This window comes from Nerophis lumbriciformis, linkage group LG31 (assembly GCF_033978685.3).
Source record: "Nerophis lumbriciformis linkage group LG31, RoL_Nlum_v2.1, whole genome shotgun sequence".
NCBI lineage: Eukaryota > Metazoa > Chordata > Actinopteri > Syngnathiformes > Syngnathidae > Nerophis > Nerophis lumbriciformis.
Genome location: NC_084578.2, coordinates 9,742,788 through 9,764,124, shown reverse-complemented (window position 1 = coordinate 9,764,124; position 21,337 = coordinate 9,742,788). Strand labels below are relative to the sequence as shown.

Genomic DNA, 21,337 nt, shown 5'->3' with positions numbered 1-21,337 from the left:
TATATATATATATATGAAATACTTGACTTGGTGAATTCTAGCTGTAAATATACTCCTCCCCTCTTAGCCCCGCCCCCAACCTATTTTTTACACTAATAAAGGACAAAAAAAAAAGTACAAACGAAAAGCGCGCACAGTGGCGGAGAAACAACTTGGCTATGAAAACAAACACTTGCACAAAGGCAAAAACTATGAACAACAAAAAACACTAACTGTGGAAATAATAAACAAAACTTACTTGGCATGGACAAAAAGGAGCAGCAGATGGACATGAAAAAAAAAGAGTCAGAAATGTGCAGAACATAAATGTGGGGATGTCACCAGAAAGACAAACTGAAAACAATGAACTTAAATACTACAGACACGATTAACGAAAACAGGTGCGTGACTCAAAACGTGAAACAGGTGCGTGACGTGACAGGTGAAAACTAATGGGTAATCATGGAAACAAGACAAGGGAGTGAAAAGCCAGAAACTAAAGAGTCCAATAACTAAACAAAACATGACTAAAACAAAACATCATACCTGCCAACTACTCCGGTTTTCCCGTAATTAGTACGGTTTTCATCAACCTATTCCGGGTTATGGTTGCAGTGATAAAAAATACGGTTTTTCATTAATTTAAAAAAAACATTTTTTTTAAGTTTTATTCACGAAATCGCGTAACAACAATGACAATCGACACTGCTTCCCGTAACTTCCTATCGAGCCATTCCGAATGCCACGCGCGAGGCTATTTATAGCACCGCTGCCAAGCACGAGGCCATTGTTTCCAAACGAGCGAACGATCATGGAATCAGCCGGAGAAAAATCGCAAACGAGTCTTAAACCGAAAAGAAAACTGCAGTCATTCCGTGAAGAATATTCAAAAGCCTATCCGGGAATAATTATCCGTTCCAAAAAGGGTGAAAACTACGCAAATTGCACCTTGTGCAGACAAGATTTTTCGATCGGACACGGAGGAATTAGCGATGTAAAAGACCACGTTGGGACAAAAAAACACAAGTCTAATGCCGTTGCTAGCGATACAAGTGGAAAACTTTCAACGTTTTTCGGATTTTAGCCACAAAAAGGTAATGACACCAATGTTATCTATTGGAATTGTTTAGTACTGTTATACTGTTAAAAGTGTTCATACTGTTTATGCTTTCAAGTCCAAGTTGAAGAAATCTTGTTAAATGTTGACAGCATAACTACCAAAATACAGAAGTATGTCCTTAATATTTTTGCAGTGCTATTTCTGTTGAAAAGTTAAAATGATTACAGTAGAGATGTGATGTGCCACTTTTCAAGTGTCTGATGGCTTAAATTAATTTTCATTATTTTTTCATATTTTGAATTCTTTTGAAAGGCTTACAAAAAAACTACATTTGAATTGTAATTCCATGCTATTGACAGGACTATTAATTTTAATGAAGTTAGCTTACCATGTTTACAGTATGATAATTGTGATAGAAATGTGAATTTTAGGCACAGAATATTTTTTACAATTGAACAAGGCAGTAGATTATACAAGCTTGGACAGAAAGTTAATAATGACACCAATTTTTTTTTTTTATGGAATTGTTTAGTACTGTTTTACCATTTGTTTACTGTAAAAAGTGTTTATACTGTTTATACTTTCAATTAACAAATTGAAGTCTTGTGAAAGGTTGACAGGATAACTGGCATTAACTGTCAAAATAATTTCAAACTATTGAAGTTAGTTTACAGAATAAACATGTCAATCAACCCATATGATTTTTGCTGTAATATTTTTGTTTTGAAAAGTCACTGTGACTGATAGAAAAGTGATGGTTTTAGCAACATTTTAACCTGTCTGAATGCTAATAATCATTTTGCGTCGGGGGGCGAACCTGAACCCCCCACCAGGACTTTGTCCTGGACCTACCGGGGCCTGTGGCCCCTGGACCCTGGCTACTAGGTTTTTCTGATTTCAAAAGTTGGCAGGTATGAAACATGATTACACAGACATGACGCTTACATTTTTACCGGGGTTTTTTTTCTGACATGTTGGCCGCCAACCAAACTCGAGCTGCAGGCCACAAATAGTAGATCAGGCCCCAAGCGTAGAAATGGAAATAAAACACAAACAAATTACTCGTTCTACTGCTAAAAAAACACTTGTAAGAAATGTGCAGATGCAATAAAACACAATGTGGAAAGGAGGTTTGTTTGGTTTGTTGTCATCTACTAGCCTAACGTTAAAAAAAAAAGTATTTGTACTCTCCACAAACCGACTGCCATAAATCGTCAGTCTTTATCTCCATCCACAGTATCATGGAGGTCCCTTCGTTGCTGTGACCTCACGATTTAAATTCTTTGGCAAGGCACTTCGCCTTTTTTTTTCGTCATTTTCTCCCTTCAAGCAAGACAAATCATTTCTTTACACCCCTGGAAAGCCAATAATGCAATTTTTTGTGGTCCCCTTTTATTTAGAAAGGTATCGAAATAATTTTGGTATCGGTACCAAAATATTGGTATCGGGACAACACAAATACAGTGTCACTCATAACAAAGTTTTTGATATATAATGTCATTTCAAAGAAATATATAAAAATATACCCCAATTTTGTATTACATTTTCAGCTTCTTTCTCATATATTGTCCTTACTGTCATGACTTGGTCCTGGGGTTTAGTTTTTCTAGAAGGCAACGGAAAGTTGGCTCGGGCGAGACGGCAATGAGAGTACATAATTTATTTTTTACACTAATAAAGGACAAAAAAAAAAAGTACAAACGAAAAGCGCGCACAGTGGCGGAGAAACAACTTGGCTATGAAAACAAATACTTGCACAAAGGCAAAAACTATGAACAACAAAAAACACTAACTGTGGCAATAATAAACAAAACTTACTTGGCATGGACAAAAAGGAGGATGGACATGAAAAAAGAGTCAGAAATGTGCAGAGCATAAATGTGGGGATGTCACCAGAAAGACAAACTGAAAACAATGAACTTAAATACTACAGACATGATTAACGAAAACAGGTGCGTGACTCAAAACGTGAAACAGGTGCGTGACGTGACAGGTGAAAACTAATGGGTAATCATGGAAACAAGACAAGGGAGTGAAAAGCCAGAAACTAAAGAGTCCAATAACTAAACAAAACATGACTAAAACAAAACATGATTACACAGACATGAGACTTACATTTTTACCGGGTTTTTTTTTCTGACATGTTGGGCGCCAACCAAACTCGAGCTGCAGGCCACAAATAGTAGCGTAGAAATGGAAATAAAACACAAACAAATTACTCGTTCTACTGCTAAAAAAAACACTTGTAAGAAATGTGCAGATGCAATAAAACACAATGTGGAAAGGAGGTTTGTTTGGTTTGTTGTCGTCTACTAGCTTGACGTTAAAAACAAATGTATTTGTACTCTCCACAAACCGACTGCCATAAATCGTCAGTCTTTATCTCCATCCACAGTATCATGGAGGTGCCTTCGTTGCTGTGACCTCACGATTTAAATTCTTTGGCAAGGCACTTCGCCTTTTTTTTTCGTCATTTTCTCCCTTCGAGCAAGACAAATCATTTCTTTACACCCCTGGAAAGCAAATGGATTTCAAGGAGAACGTGAAACAAATCCATCGCCGTTTCCTTCGGGCGAGTCTGCGCAACAAACCCACTGGCTTTTTTATATATATAAATATATATATATTTTTTTTTGGGTGGATGGGGGCAAGTCGAGAGAGATGATGGGATTTTAACCGCGTATTAGAAGCCGTGTTCCTCCCACACAAAAACACATCACAGGAAACCTCAAGCTCATCCGTGGATGCCCGCGGCCACGGGCGCTGCGTCTTTACGGTGTGTGCGCTCGCTTAAATGTGGATGTCTGCGCCCTGCTGACGGCTCAGAGCCAAACAACAGGATGAGGGGTGGGGGGTAGGGGGGGCACCTGTGGCTGTCAGTCCAGCGAGGTTCTCTCCTTGACCACTTCCACGCTGTGTCAGTTGAATTCGGGCCTTGCGTCACCTTTTAAACAGGACGTCTTTGGGTCTTGAGGAAGCAAGGAAGGAAGGAGGTCGATTTTGTCTGTTAGATAAAACAAAAAACCCCAAAACCAGTGAAGTTGGCACGTTGTGTAAATGGTAAATAAAAACAGAATACAGTAATTTGCAAATCCTTTTCAACCTATATTAAATTGAATAGACTGCAAAGACAAGATGCTTAACGTTCAAACTGGAATTTTTTTTTGCAAATATTAGCTCATTTGGAATTTGATGCCTGGAACGTGTTTCCAAAAAGCTGGCACAAGTGGCAAAAAAGACTGAGAAAGTTTAGTAATGCTCGTCAGACACTTGTTTGGAACATCCCACAGGTGAACAGGCTAATTGGGAACAGGTGGGTGCCATGATTGGGTATAAAAAGCAGCTTCCATGAAATGCTCAGTCATTCACAAACAAGGATGGGGGCGAGGGTCACCACTTTGTGAACAAATGCATGAGCAAATCATTTAAAAACAGTTTAAGAACAACATTTCTCAACAAGCTATTGCAAGGAATTTAGGGATTTCACCATCTACGGTCTGTAATATCATCAAAAGGTTCAGAGAATCTGGAGAAATCACTGCATTTAACATTGAATGCCCGTGTCCTTGGATCCCTCAGGCGGTACTGCATCAAAAAAGCGACATCAGTGTGTAAAGGATATCACCACATGGGCTCAGGAACACTTCAGAAAACCACTGTCAGTAACTTCAGTTTGCCGCTACATCTGTAAGTGCAAGTTAAAACTCTACTATGCAAAGTGAAAGCCATTTGTCAACAACACCCAGAAACGCTGGGCCAGAGCTCATCTAAGATGGACTGAAGTGTAAAAGTGTTCTGTGGTATGAAGAGTCCACATTTCAAATTGTTTTTGGAAACTGTGGACTTCGTGTCCCCCATAACAAAGAGGAAAAGAACCATCCGGACTGTTATAGGCGCAAAGTTGAAAAGCCAGCATCTGTGATGGTATGGGGGTGTATTAGTGCCCAAGGCATGGGTAACTCACACATCTGTGAAGGCACCATTAATGCTGAAAGGTACATACGGGTTTTGGAGCAACATATGTTGCCATCCAAGCAACGTTATCATGGACGCCCCTGCTTATTTCAGCAAGACAACGCCAAGCCACGTGTTACAACAGCGTGGCTTCATAGTAAAAGAGTGCGGGTACTAGACTGGCCTGCCTGGAATGAGAAAGAATTCCACCTGAAAAGCTTCAAAAATGTGTCTCCTCAGTTCCCAAACGTTTACTGAGGGTTGTTAAAAGGAAAGGCCATGTAACACAGTGGTAAAAATGCCCCTGTGGCAACTTTTTCGCAATGTGTTGCTGCCATTAAATTCTAAGTTAATAATTATTTTCCAAAAAAAAATAAGTTTCTCAGTTAGAACATTAAATATCTTGTCTTTGCAGTCTATTCAATTGAACGTTGAAAAGGATTTGCAAATCATTGTATTCTGTTTTTATTTACAAATTACACTACGTGCCAACCTGCGATGAGGTGGCGACTTGTCCAGGGTGTACACCGCCTTCCGCCCGGTTGTAGCTGAGATAGGCTCCAGCGCCCCCCGCGACCCCAAAAGGGAATAAGCGGTAGAAAATGGATGGATGGACTACGTGCCAACTTCACTGGTTTTGGGTTTTGTAGAAAAGACTAGAACTTTATTGTCATTGCACTTAAAAAAAACACATTAGTTTCCAGTGCACTCGTCCAAGAGCAGACATACTGTATACAGTTACAAAGGCATACAGGACGGAAGATTGATGGGTCCCATCATCCTCCGAATTTGTCGGTAGACCAGAGCCAAGCTCAATCCAATCAGCAGATATTATCACAGTTCCAGTGCTCGTCGTAAAGAACCGACAGACACAGGACTCGCCAAGAGTCTCTCATGTATCCCGCAAGCTAAACGTCCCGTCAGGACAGGCGGGATTCCTCGAACCTGTGCTCCTCGTCGAGAAGATCTTGCCAATACACCGTTAAAAGGGTTTTTGTTGTCAAGTTGACAGAACAAATTTCCCATCACATCTAAGTAAGAAGAGTTATGACAACCTCAACTAGAAAAAAGCGCGAAAACTCATTTAAAAACCCATAATAAGCTCAGTTAACCTCAGAAAGCAAGTCAAGGTGCGCCTTTTAATTATTTTACTTTATTTTTGATCATACATACATATTTTCTTCATTTCAATTATTTATTTTATTTATTTTATTTATTTTATTTATTTTATTTATTTTATTTATTTTTTTATTTCTTATTTCATTTTCGAACTGGAAAAATTCCCGCTTTTCCCGAATTTATGGAATACCATTTCTCAATTAAAAATGTTCACATTTCTTGACCAATTTGACAAATTCCAAAAATTCCCGGTTTTCCCGAATTTGTAGGAATTCCTTGATACCATTCCTCAATTAAAAAGGTTTACATTTCTCGACCGATTTGACAAATTCCAAAAAATCCCAGATTTCCCAGAATTCCAGGTTTTCCGGGGATATTTTTCCCATTCAAAATGAATTGGCCATTTTTCAAACGTCCACTATTTCCACATTTTTCAACCAATTTAAACCTTTCCACCTTCAACATATTCCACCATTCTGGAAATTCAAACTGTTGTTTTTCCAAGTTCCAAAAAATTCCCGGAATTTCCAGAATTCCCGTTTTTTCAAACCCTTTTTTTTACCCTTTTTTCTGTCTACAACTCCTTCCACACTTTTCAACCCACTTCAACCGTTCCACCGTCCAAACATTCCTCTTAATCAGGACAAAAAACTAAGTTGTTTTTCGAACTGTAAAAATTCCCGGTTTTCCCGAATTTATGGAATACCATTTCTCAATTAAAAATGTTAACATTTCTCGACCAATTTGACAAATTCCAAAAATTCCCGGTTTTCCCGAATTTGTAGGAATTCCTTGATACCGTTCCTCAATTAAAAAGGTTTACATTTCTCGACCGATTTGACAAATTCCAAAAAATCCCAGATTTCCCAGAATTCCAGGTTTTCCGGGGACATTTTTCCCATTCAAAATGAATTGGCCATTTTTCAAACGTCCACCATTTCCACATTCTTCAACCAATTCAAACCTTTCCACCATCAACACATTCCACCATCCTGGATATTCAAACGGTTATTTTTCCAAGTTCCAAAAAATTCCAGGAATTCCCAGAATTCCCGTTTTTTCAAACCCTTTTTTTTACCCATTTTACTGTCGACTACTCCTTCCATATTTTTCAACCCATTTCAACCGTTCCACTGTCCAAACATTCCTCTTAATCAGGACAAAATCTGAGTTGTTTTTCGAACTGGAAAAATTCCCGTTTTTCCCGAAATTCCTTAATACCATTTCTCGATTAAAAATGTTAACATTTTTTGACCGATTTGAAAAATTCAAACACCAACCATTTCAACTCATTCAGACCATTCAAGTTTTTTTTTTTTTTACCATTTTCAAAAAAAAATCCCACTTTTCCTGAAATTCCCAAATTTTCTTCAAAGTTCCACAATTCCCACATTTTTCATCTGACTCAAAGGGTTCCAACTTCAAAATATTCAGCCTGTTTGGGAATCGTGTGCTCTACCTCAACAATTATAAAAAAAAAAAAAAAAAATCCAGGATTTCAGTTCAACTTCAGCATTGGAGCATTCACACGCAATTCCTCTAGGAATTGCCTCATCTAGTTGCAAATGACAATCAAAAATGCATATTGTAAACATCTCTCTGCTGCGAGGGTTCTCCTGAATCCGATAGATCCCCGTGAGCCCGGTAGACAGTTTGAATACAGTCTTTTTATTTTCATTCAACAGTCTGGATTGCTTTTCAGCAGTCTTTTTCAGACGTGTTGATGCGTGCGCTCTCTGTGCTTGTCTCGCTCTCCAACTCCCAACTCCAACCACGTGTCTCGTGCCGGCTGCTGCTAATAACGGCGACAGGTGATTAGATAACAAGGCCCACCTGGGCCATCTACTCACCTGTCGCTGTCTTTGAGGCCGGTCCTTGCACACCCCGTTCCGCAGCAGGCCCGCAGGCCACGCCCCCCTCCACCCTTATATTCATAAGGAGATTAATTTCACATTGACCAATATTGTTGAACTCATTCACTTTGTGTGATGTTTTGAAAATAATGCCTCAATCCTATTTCATGTCTAGTCCTTCCATCGTATTTGCATAGTGTGTTTTGTAGGGTTATTGTACGTCATTGCGGTAGTTTGTGCGTGCATACAGGCACAGTGACGCTCATGTTGTACTTCAGTATTACAGTGCTTAACTTCATGCTCTACTTTTACCGAGTGCGAGAAAGGTACAAAAGTACACACTGTCATGCTGAAAATAAGTAGGCAAACGCAACTTAATTACAAGTTTGGCGATAGTGCGCACGAGACCGTGTCCCACATTTTAATTGCTGCAATATTCAGTTTTAGGGACTTTTGGAAAAAACACCCAAAAATGTTGCTTTTTTTTTTAAACCTCACAGTACCGCATGTGTCATAGCTGCGGTGTTCGGTGCCAAGTCAACACGTCACATGATGGCGGTGTGGGAGTCGGGTGACCTTTGGGAGGCGGCTCACCTGTTGAGGACGGCGCACACACGTAGGCACACATGTTGCGGGAGAACAAACACGAGAAAGTGTCTGTTGTTGAAACACTCTGTTCTTCATTTGTTTGGCGGGGTAGCTGTGTTTCTTATTCCAGCACAGTCATTTGCATTATCCGAAGGTCCACGCAACGTCTCAAAGAAGTTCCTGTGCCTTTCTGCCGAGTTTATTAAAGAAAACTGCACTTGTCGTTCATTCACAATCCCTATATAAGACTTTTTTTAATGCATTCTAAGTCGTAAAATATGGCAAGTAAGAGGTGGCTAACAGTGTAGCTAATTGAAGTACATTATTGTGAAAAAACATCCAAAAACCGCCAATATTCCATTTACATCTCGCAGACAAACTATTTTTAGTGGTGTATCGAGCACAGAGTGCTAACTAGCTTGTTCTGCTATATTGACATTGCCATTGAGCGGCTGCATCTGCTCATTTGTTTGGCGTAAGTCGTAAAATATGGCAAGTAAGAGGTGGCTAACAATGTAGCTGATTGGAGTACACTATTACGCCCATGAAGCCCTCTGAAAAAGCATCCAAAAACCGCCAACAGTACTCCATTTACATCTCGTGACCTATGTATTAACCAAGTATTTGGGATATTGTTATTATAAGCGCTAACGCAGACAAACTATTTTTAGTGGTGCATCGATCACAGAGAGCTAGCTAACTTATGCTGCTATATTGACATTGATATTGAGCGGCTGCATCGCCTCTGAGTTAATTCTAGATTATAAATCATGCCTCTCACCTGGATAGTACAAGGTTGAGGACATAAACCGAGAAGTTGGTCGACTTTGACAACCGACTTAGACACGACAAAGACACGAAAAGACGCTCGTTTGTGGCACACTTGCAAAAAAAGAGCTGACAAAATAGAAGATAAAAAGATTAGATTTTAGGAAAACAGTCTGAAAACTAGTGAAATTATCTGTCCATGTATGTATGATTTAAGATGTAAACATCCCATCAGTCGGCGTCCCAGTGAGAATAGACATTGTGCAGTAAGTGATATATATATATATATATATATATATATATATATATATATATATATATACATATATATATATATATATATATATATATATAAAAATATATATATATATGTGCGTGTGTTTGTGTATGTTGTGTATATATATTTATACATGTGTATAAATGTGTATATATAGTGTGTGTATATGTATGAGTATATATGTGTATGTGTGTATATACAGTATATACATATGTGTATGTATATATACAGTATACTGTATATATGTGTATATATGTATATGTATATATATATGTATGTATGTATATTTGTATACGTATATGTATATATGTAGATATATATATGTGTATATATGTTTATTCATAAATATATATATATGTATATATGTATGTATATATGTTTATTAATTTATATAAATATATATATATATATATATATATATATGTGTATATATGTTTATTAATATATATATATATATATATATATATATATATATATATATGTGTATATATGTTTATTAATATATATATATATATACATATGTGTATATATATATATATATATATATTTATATATTTATTTTGTTTACGGAAAATTGTGCAGTAAGTGTTATATATATATATATATATATATATATATATATATATATATATATATATATATATATATGTGTGTGCGTGTGTGTGTGTATGTTGTGTATATATATTTATACATGTGTATAAATGTGTATATATAGTGTGTGTATATGTATGAGTATGTATGTGTATGTGTGTATATACAGTATATACATATGTGTATGTATATATGTATATATACAGTATACTGTATATATATGTGTATATATGTATATGTATATATATGTATGTATGTATATTTGTATACGTATATGTAGATATATATGTGTATATATGTTTATTAATAAATATATATGTATGTATATATGTTTATTAATTTATATATATATATATATATATATATGTATATGTGTATATATGTTTATTAATATATATATGTATATATATATTTTTTATTTTATTTTTATTTTTATTTTTTTATGGAAAATTGTGCAGTAAGTGTTATATATGTATATATATATATATGTATGTATATATATATATATATATATATATATATATATATGTATGTGCGTGTGTGTGTGTATGTTGTGTATATATATTTATACATGTGTATAAATGTGTATATATAGTGTGTATATATGTATGAGTATATATGTGTATGTGTGTATATACAGTATATACATATGTGTATGTATATATGTATATATACAGTATACTGTATATATATATGTGTATATATCTAAATGTATATATATGTATGTATGTATATTTGTATATGTATGTATGTATATATGTAGATATATATATGTGTATATATGTTTATTAATAAATATATATATGTATGTATATATGTTTATTAATTTATATATAAATATATATATATATATATATATATATATATATATATATATATATATATATATATATATATATATATATATATATATATATATGTTTATTAATATATATATATATATTTTTTTTTTACGGAAATGCTATTTTGGGGGTAAAGAGGTGACCAGTTGGTTGTCGTCCAGACACGGAGGCAACACTCCTGCTGTGCGTCTGGACATGGAGCCAAACATTTGTGGTCAGAGGACATCAAAGAAAGAGAATGAAAATAGATTTTCTCTTTGTGGATGGTGACAGCCAGACATCCTGCTGATGTTTGCAACTAATTAATTATATATATTCTTTTCTCCGTTTTTTTAAAAAGATGGCCTCACTGTAGTGGCTGCTGGTTGCACGAGCTCTGTGCACTTGTGTATCCTCCTTTTGGGTTCTTGATGTATCCTTTTTGTTTTCATGCCTTTTTTTTTGCCTTTTGGTTCGGGCCCCTTTGGGACTCTGCAACAAGGGCTGACACTTTTGTGACTTCTGTGCTGCTTTTTGCTTTTGTGGACTTTTGGATCGGCCTCGGGGGATCTTTTTTGGCCCTGGCCATGTTTACACCAGAGGCCAGTTGCTGGCTTTTTGCCACGCCGAGGAGGAAGAGACGAGCTTCACGGAGTCCTGGCTGGATGAGCATGTATCCAACACTTCGCTCTCCCTGGACAGATTCTCACTAATGGCTAGTGGGCAGCCTAGGATGGAGTAACTCTCTTGGTTGCTTTGTTGGGTCTGTTCCACGTGCAATATGTATTTGTACACGTCGCGTACTTGCGGTCCCGCTGATACATACGCCAGATGCCAGTTGTGCAGAGTTGACAAAGGTTTTAATGATTGTTTGTCACAAGCTCTTCAGAAAGAAAAGTTCTTTCCAGACTTTGCAGTCTCTCCAATACTCAATTTTTCTCCTGTACTCGGCAGCTCACTGTTAAAGACAACAGATGGTTAGATTAACACGTACCACCTATGAAATCTAATCACCTGCCAGCTGTGTCTCGCCGTCAGCACATGCCCCGCCCCTATCCGATGGTGCTCGTCCTCAGCACCATAAACAGCGGCGGTGACCTTTTCTCCTGCAGGCGCGCTGGCCACATCTCCCTCCACAGTATTATTTATTACTATTTTTTTGTTTTTCTTTTGTTTTACTTTAGTAGCTCTCTGTAGAAATGTGGCGCTGAAATGTCTAATATGTTCTTTGTATTCTTTAATGTTTTCCTCTAGTTTTTATGTTTTTTATACCTTTTTTTTGGGACTTTTTGTATCTGCACAATATATTTACGTGTATTAAAATGTGTCCAAACTTGATAGCACATACACAGAGGATTGTGAAATGAGCAAAATAGAGATTATATAGTGGGTTTATCTTAATGCATATGCAAAATATATGCTGAGAACGCTTGCAATACTGGGAAGAAGATATGCAAATGTGATCATTGAGCGCTCGGAATGTGATCTATCAAGTCTATAAACTGTTCTGCGGCTGCTGTTTAGAGTTTTTTTTAGCACGTTAAGAAGTGGCGTGCAAACTGCCACAGTTACGCACAAATAGCTGTGAAATGACAGATGAGTGAGATAGTGTCAGTCCGGGTCCGTGTCAACATACTTGGACTGTCAGAAGTAGAAAAAAAATAGTAAATATAGTGTCTACTCAACAATGCTATTTTATCCTAGCAATCCTGTTATGCCCAAAAAAGTTGGTACAGATTACAGTTGTATGCTGCATGTTCCTCAACATAGTAAAAAGACCACAGGTTGGCGCTTATAGCTCGGCAGTAAATGAGTGTTTCCATGGTGACAGCTAGAAATACATGCACAATACTCATTTAAATACCATAACTTTTGCTCTCGTTATCAATTGTACAGTCTTAGTAGATCACCTGCAACCAGCTCACTCATAGTTAGGGCTGTAATTCTTTGGGCATCACTCGATTCGATTCGATTCGACTCTGGGGGGTAAGGATTCGATTCAGACTCGATTCTCGATTCAAAATGATTCTTGATTCAAAATCAATATTTAATAACATTGGGTGCCTGTTCTATGATTAACTAAATTCCTCCATAAAATAGATAAACATCTGTGATACATTTCTATATCACTTAAAAGCATACTTGCCAACCTTGAGACCTCCGATTTCGGGAGGTGGGGGGAGGGGGGTGGGCATGGTCGGGGTGGGACGGGGGCGTGGCTAAAAGGGGAGGAGTATATTTACAGCTAGAATTCACCAAGTCAAGTATTTCATATATATGTATATATATATATCCATCCATCCATCCATCTTCTTCCGCTTATCCGAGGTCGGGTCGCGGGGGCAGCAGCCTAAGCAGGGAAGCCCAGACTTCCCTCTCCCCAGCCACTTCGTCCAGCTCCTCCCGGTGGATCCCGAGGCGTTCCCAGGCCAGCCGGGAGACATAGTCTTCCCAACGTGTCCTGGGTCTTCCCCGTGGCCTCCTACCGGTCGGACGTGCCCGAAACACCTCCCGAGGGAGGCGTTCGGGTGGCATCCTGACCAGATGCCCGAACCACCTCATCTGGCTCCTCTCGATATGGAGGAGCAGCGGCTTTACTTTGAGCTCCCCCCGGATGGCAGAGCTTCTCACCCTATCTCTAAGGGAGAGCCCCGCCACCCGGCGGAGGAAACTCATTTCGGCCGCTTGTACCCGTGATCTTGTCCTTTCGGTCATGACCCAAAGCTCATGACCATAGGTGAGGATGGGAACGTAGATCGACCGGTAAATCGAGAGCTTTGCCTTCTGGCTCAGCTCCTTCTTCACCACAACGGATCGATACAGCGTCCGCATTACTGAAGATGCCGCACCGATCCGCCTGTCGATCTCACGATCCACTCTTCCCTCACTCGTGAACAAGACTCCGAGGTACTTGAACTCCTCCACTTGGGGCAAGATCTCCTCCCCAACCCGGAGATGGCACTCCACCCTTTTCCGGGCGAGAACCATGGACTCGGATTTGGAGGTGTTGATTCTCATCCCAGTCGCTTCACACTCGGCTGCGAACCGATCCAGTGAGAGCTGAAGATCTTGGCCAGATGAAGCCATCAGGACCACATAATCTGCAAAAAGCAGAGACCTAATCCTGCAGCCACCAAACCAGATACCCTCAACGCCCTGACTGCGCCTAGAAATTCTGTCCATAAAGGTTATGAACAGAATCGGTGACAAAGGGCAGCCCTGGCGGAGTCCAACCCTCACTGGAAACGTGTCCGACTTACTGCCGGCAATGCGGACCAAGCTCTGACACCGATTATACAGGGAGCGAACCGCCACAATAAGACAGTCCGTTACCCCATACTCTCTGAGCACTCCCCACAGGACTTCCCGGGGTACACGGTCGAATGCCTTCTCCAAGTCCACAAAGCACATGTAGACTGGTTGGGCAAACTCCCATGCACCCTCAAGGACCCTGCCGAGAGTATAGAGCTGGTCCACAGTTCCACGACCAGGACGAAAACCACACTGTTCCTCCTGAATCCGAGGTTCGACTATCCGGCGTAGCCTCCTCTCCAGTACACCTGAATAGACCTTACCGGGAAGGCTGAGGAGTGTGATCCCACGATAGTTGGAACACACCCTCCGGTTCCCCTTCTTAAAGAGAGGAACCACCACCCCGGTCTGCCAATCCAGAGGTACCGCCCCCGATGTCCACGCGATGTTGCAGAGTCTTGTCAACCAAGACAGCCCCACAACATCCAGAGCCTTAAGGAACTCCGGGCGGATCTCATCCACCCCCGGGGCCTTGCCACCGAGGAGCTTTTTAACTACCTCGGCAACCTCAGCCCCAGAAATAGGAGAGCCCACCACAGATTCCCCAGGCCCTGCTTCCTCATAGGAAGACGTGCTGGTAGGATTGAGGAGGTCTTCGAAGTATTCTCTCCACCGATCCACAACATCCGCAGTCGAGGTCAACAGAGCACCATCCCCACCATACACGGTGTTGACACTGCACTGCTTCCCCTTCCTGAGGCGGCGGATGGTGGTCCAGAATTGCTTCGAAGCCGTCCGGAAGTCTTTTTCCATGGCCTCACCGAACTCCTCCCATGTCCGAGTTTTTGCCTCCGCGACCGCTGAAGCCGCACACCGCTTGGCCTGTCGGTACCTGTCTGCTGCGTCAGGAGTCCCATGAGCCAAAAGAACCCGATAGGAATCCTTCTTCAGCTTGACGGCATCCCTCACCGCCGGTGTCCACCAACGGGTTCTAGGATTACCGCCACGACAGGCACCAACTACCCTGCGGCCACAGCTCCAATCGGCCGCCCCGACAACAGAGGTACGGAACATCGTCCACTCGGACTCAATGTCCAGCGCCTCCCTCGTGACATGTTCAAAGTTCTTCCGGAGGTGGGAATTGAAACTCTCTCTGACAGGAGACTCTGCTAGACGTTCCCAGCAAACCCTCACAATGCGTTTGGGCCTGCCAGGTCTGTCCGGCATCCTCCCCCACCATCGCAGCCAACTCACCACCAGGTGGTGATCGGTAGAAAGCTCCGCCCCTCTCTTCACCCGAGTGTCCAAAACATGAGGCCGCAAATCCGATGACACAACTACAAAGTCGATCATGGAACTGCGGCCTAGGGTGTCCTGGTGCCAAGTGCACATATGGACACCCTTATGTTTGAACATGGTGTTTGTTATTGACAATCCGTGACGAGCACAAAAGTCCAATAACAAAACACCACTCGGGTTCAGATCCGGGCGGCCATTCTTCCCAATCACGCCTCTCCAGGTTTCACTGTCGTTGCCAACATGAGCGTTGAAGTCCCCCAGTAGAACGAGGGAATCACCCGGGGGAGCACTCTCCAGTACTCCCTCGAGTGAATCCAAAAAGGGTGGGTAATCTGAACTGCCGTTGGGCGCGTAAGCGCAAACAACAGTCAGGACCCGTCCCCCCACCCGAAGGCGGAGGGAGGCTACCCTCTCGTCCACCGGGTTGAACTCCAACATGCAGGCTTTGAGCCGAGGGGAAACAAGAATTGCCACTCCAGCCCGTCGCCTCTCATTGCCGGCAACGCCAGAGTGGAAGAGAGTCCAGCCCCTGTCAAGAGAACTGGTTCCAGAGCCCTTGCTGTGCGTCGAAGTGAGTCCGACTATATCTAGCCGGAACTTCTCCACCTCACGCACTAGCTCAGGCTCCTTCCCCCCCAGCGAGGTGACGTTCCACGTCCCAAGAGCTAGCTTCTGTAGCCGAGGATCGGACCGCCAAGTGCCCTGCCTTCGGCTTCCGCCCAGCTCACATTGCACCCGACCTCTATGACCCCTGCTATGGGTGGTGAGCCCATTGGAGGGGGGACCCACGTTGCCTCTTCGGGCTGTGCCCGGCCGGGCCCCATGGGGACAGGCCCGGCCACCAGGCGCTCGCCATCGTGCCACACCTCCGGGCCTGGCTCCAGAGGAGGGCCCCGGTGACCCGCGTCCGGGCGAGGGAAATCTGGGTTCCTTGTTCGTGTTCTTCATAGAGGTCTTCGAGCTGCTCTTTGTCTGATCCCTCACCTAGGACCAGTTTGCCTTGGGAGACCCTACCAGGGGGCATAGAAGCCCCCGGACAACATAGCTCCTAGGATCATTGGGACACGCAAACTCCTCTACCACGTTAAGGTGGCAGCTCAGAGAGGAGTATATATATATATATATATATATATATATATATATATATATATATATATATATATATATATATATATATATAAGAAATACTTGACGTTCAGTGAATTCTAGCTATATATATATATATATATATATTTTTTTTTTTTTTCTTTCTTTTCTTATTATATATATATATATATATATATATATAATAAATACTTGGATTTCAGTGTTCATTTATTTACACATATACACACACATAACACTCATCTACTCATTGTTGAGTTAAGGGTTGAATTGTCCATCCTTGTTCTATTCTCTGTCACTATTTTTCGAACCATGCTGAACACCCTCTCTGATGATGCATTGCTGTGTGGCACGCACAAAAGTGCTTTCATCAAATGCACTAGATGGCAGTATTGTCCTGTTTAAGAGTGTCACAATATTGCTGTTTACGGCAGACGAACTGCTTTACGGTATACAAAAAAGTGACTGCTGTTGTTGTGTGTTGTTGCCACGCTGGGAGGACGTTAATGAAACTGCCTAACAATAAACCCACATAAGAAACCAAGAACTCGCCCTCCATCATTCTATAGTTATAACGTGATTGGGCAGGTACGCTTTTTTATATTGTGGAGGACCTGAGTCCGCCTGAATTTCGGGAGATTTTCGGGAGAGAATTCGTGCCGGGAGGTTTTCGGGAGAGGCGCTGAATTTCGGGAGTCTCCCGGAAAATCCGGGAGGGTTGGCAATTATGCTTAAAAGAAAACTGGTTTTATTTGATAAAATTCTACCCAAACATTTAATAAAGTCAAATACAAATAAGGAAACAAGAGAAGTATTCAACATATTTCTTTTCTAAAGTAAATCTGTACAGCAGATATGATCATCTACATCAACAATATAAAAGTGGCTGGACAGGACAGATTTTTTTTAAATAATAATAATCCGATTTTTTATTTTTTTGGAAGGATTAAGAATCGTTACAAATAAGACTCGTGGTTCATTTGAAAATCAATTTTTTTGGACACCCTTACTAATAGTGCTCACAATTTTATAGTTTGCACACGCTATTTAGCACTTGTTATTCGAGATCTCAGTCGATCAGGCCCATACTATAAGGTTTCTCATTGTCCCATTGGGTTGAGTTTTTCCTTGCGCTGATGTGGGATCTGAGCCGAGGATGTCGTTGTGGCTTGTGCAGCCCTTTGAGACACTCGTGATTTAGGGCTATATAAGTAAACATTGATTGATTGATTGATTGATGATACTAGATATGCAAAACGGCAAACTTGGTTTGGTTTCTGAATTGGAATTGTATTATTATGGTATTTTTGTGTATTATTTTGTTAGACTGATTAATTAAAAAAAAATTATAATAATAATAATTAATTAATTAAAAAAGCAAACTTGCGATGATAGTAATGTTGAGGGGGGTGAAACAATTTCTAGGTTGAAGACCATAGTATTCACTTTCATTAATTACTTCAACACTCTAATTACTTTTATTTTATTTTCTTATGAAATGAAAAAAGTGTGTGTGGAAAATGTATTTTGTGCTATTTGAGTTGTTCATTATCTCTTTCTGCAGCTTTAAAAACACCCACATCTTTGCTGACTTCTGATTCATTCAAATACGCCTCTCCTACTTGGAAATCTCAACCATTCATCAAATATTCTGCAATATTTTGTCATCGCAGCCACTGTAATGTGACAGGCTGGGTAGAAAAAAAGAATGCCTAATTTATGCACGCTGTGTTCCTTTGCAGGTACGACTATGTAGAGATCCACGATGGCAACTCGGAGTCTGCCGACTTAATGGGAAGGCACTGCAGTAACATCGCCCCGGCACCCATCATATCATCCGGGCCCTCCCTGCACATCAAGTTTGTCTCCGACTACGCCCACCAAGGAGCGGGTTTCTCGCTGCGCTATGAAATCTACAAAACTGGTAAGAACATGTGTTATCTACCGGTAAATAAAATGTAACATTAGTTGGTGGATCACAAGAGCGTCAAAAGGTGCTACGATATGAATACACCTTCTAATACAGCATTTCCACCAAGCACCACCCCAAAAAACACTTAACTCTCCAAGTACCACCATAATGACCAACATTAAAATACAGCAGCGCAGTAGGCCTAGGTCAGGGATTGACAACCCGCGGCTCCGGAGCCGCATGTGGCTCTTTGATCACTCTGATGCGGCTCAGCAGCTTACTTGCTGAACCCCCCAATTTTCCCGTGAGACTTCCGGATTTCAGTGCCTCTCGCAGAAAATTCCCGGGATTAATATTCACCGATTTTCACCCTTACAGCTATAATAAGGGCGTGCCATGATTGTACAACATTTGGCGCTCTCTACAATCTGTATTAACAGCGTGCCAGCCCAACACTTTTTATACAATATACATCTTCTGCTTGCACACGTACGTGACAGCAAGGCACACTTTGTCAACAGCCACACAGGTTACACTGACGGTGACCATATAAAAAAACTTTAAGACTCTTACTAATAATGCGCCACACTTTGAACCAAAACCAAACAAGAATGACAAACACATTTCGGGAGAACATCTGCACCTTAACACAACATAAACACAACAGAACAAACACCCAGAATCCCATGCAGCCCTGACTCTTCTGGGCTACATTATACACCCCTGCTACCACCAAACCCCGCCCCCACCCCAACTCTACTCCCTCACACATCAACCCCCCCCTGTGCGTCGGTTGAGGTGGGCGGGTTTGGTTGCGGGGGTGTATAATGTATCCCGGAAGAGTTAGGGCTGCATGGAATTCTGGGTATTTGTCCTGTTGTGTTTATGTTGTGTTACGGTGCAGATGTTCTCCCGAAATGTGTTTGTCATTTTTGTTTGGTGTGGGTTCACAGTGTGGCGCATAATTAGTAAGAGTGTTATAGTTTTTTTTATAACGCCACCGTCAGTGTAACCTGTGTGGTTGTTGACCAAGTATGCCTTGCTGTCACCTACGTGAGCAAGCGGACACTCCATACAACGTGTGGCTGATTGTAGTGGGCGCTACATGCTGTACCATCACGGCACGCATGACTCTGGCAAGCGCCATTCATTTAAAACCCGCGTGCCGCACCAGCTTCCAAATTCCATATAAAGGTGTGGGCAGCATGTCTGAGACCCCTGGTTTATACATAGCACAAAGCAAAAATAAAATGTTGTATGCAGTGTTAAAATACAAATTAATTTTTTTATTCTGGCAACTTAGCTGCCAGTTTTTCTACTGTAAAAACTAGAGATATTGTCCAATTAATTACCGATTCCGATATCAACCGATACCGATATATACAGTCGTGGAATTAACACATTATTAAGCCTAATTTTGTTATGATGCCCCGCTGGATGCATTAAACAATGTAACAAGGTTTTCCAAAATAAATCAACTCAAGTTATGGGAAAAAATGCCAACATGGCACTGCCATATTTATTATTGAAGTCACAAAGTGCATTTTTTTTTTTTAACATGCCTCAAAACAGTAGCTTAGAATTTGAGACATGCTCTCCCTGAGAGAGCATGAGGAGGTTGAGGTGGACGGGGTTGAGGTGGGGGTGTAGGGCGTATCGGGGGGTGTATATTGTCGCCTCCCGGAAGAGTTAGTGCTGCAAGGGGTTCTGGGTATTTGTTCTGTTGTGTTTATGTTGTGTTACGGTGCGGATGTGTTTGTCATTCTTGTTTGGTGTGGGTTCACAGTGTGGCGCATATTTGTAACAGTGTTAAAGTTGTTTATACGGCCACCCTCAGTGTGACCTGTATGGCTGTTGACCAAGTATGCTTTGCATTCACTTGTGTGTGTGAAAAGCCGTAGGTATTATGTGATTGGGCCGGCACGTAAAGGCAGTGCCTTTAAGGTTTGTTGGCGCTCTATACTTCTCCCTACGTCCGTGTACACAGCGGCGTTTTAAAAATGCATCAATTTTACATTTTGAAACCGATACCGATAATTTTGAAACCGATACCGATAATTTCCGATATTACATTCTAAAGCATTTATCGGCCGATAATATCGGCAGTCCGATATTATCGGATATCTCTAGTAAAAACAAATGTTTCCATTTACAGTAATACACCGTTAAAAACAACAACCGTAGATTTTACAGTAAAAATATGGCAGCTCAGTTAACAGAATTTTAACGCAAAAACAGTAGTAGTTTTTTTCAATTTACAGTAATATGCCGTAAAGAACAACGTAACATTTATTGTCATTTTTTGTTAATTAATTAATTAATTTTTTGTTAGTTTGCTGTAAAGTTAAGTATTTTTATTTAGACAAAAACATGTTTGGAAAGTATGATAATATACTGTAATATTTGCTGCAATATTGGATTCTATTAAAGTTTAAAAGGTATGCAATTTCAAGCAGTACATATATTTTTTCTGTCAAAATGAAAAAAATCATTTACATTTAGTGAGAACATATTAAATACTTCCATCCATCCATCCATTTTCTACCGCTTATTCCCTTTGGGGTCGCGGGGGGCGCTGGAGCCTATCTCAGCTACAATCGGGCGGAAGGTGGGGTACACTTTATTGACACATTATTTCCAGGTGTTTGCGTGCCAGATAATATGATGTCGCGGGCCACATCTGGCCCCTTGCCGTTGAGTTTGACACCTGTGCATTAGTGGTATGCGTACCTGCAATACCTTAAAATAATAATATATATA

The 21,337-nt window shown here is 40.6% G+C and overlaps 1 protein-coding gene across 1 annotated transcript in view; it reads left to right on the top strand.

Annotated features, from left to right (window-relative positions):
- Positions 1–21,337, top strand: part of LOC133574147 (neuropilin-2-like) — a 335,141-nt gene that overhangs the window by 66,109 nt on the left and 247,695 nt on the right. Inside the window, exon 3 of the mRNA XM_061926222.1 lies at positions 18,408–18,589. Coding sequence (XP_061782206.1) covers positions 18,408–18,589 — 182 coding nt within the window. The remainder of the gene's footprint in view (positions 1–18,407; positions 18,590–21,337) is intronic.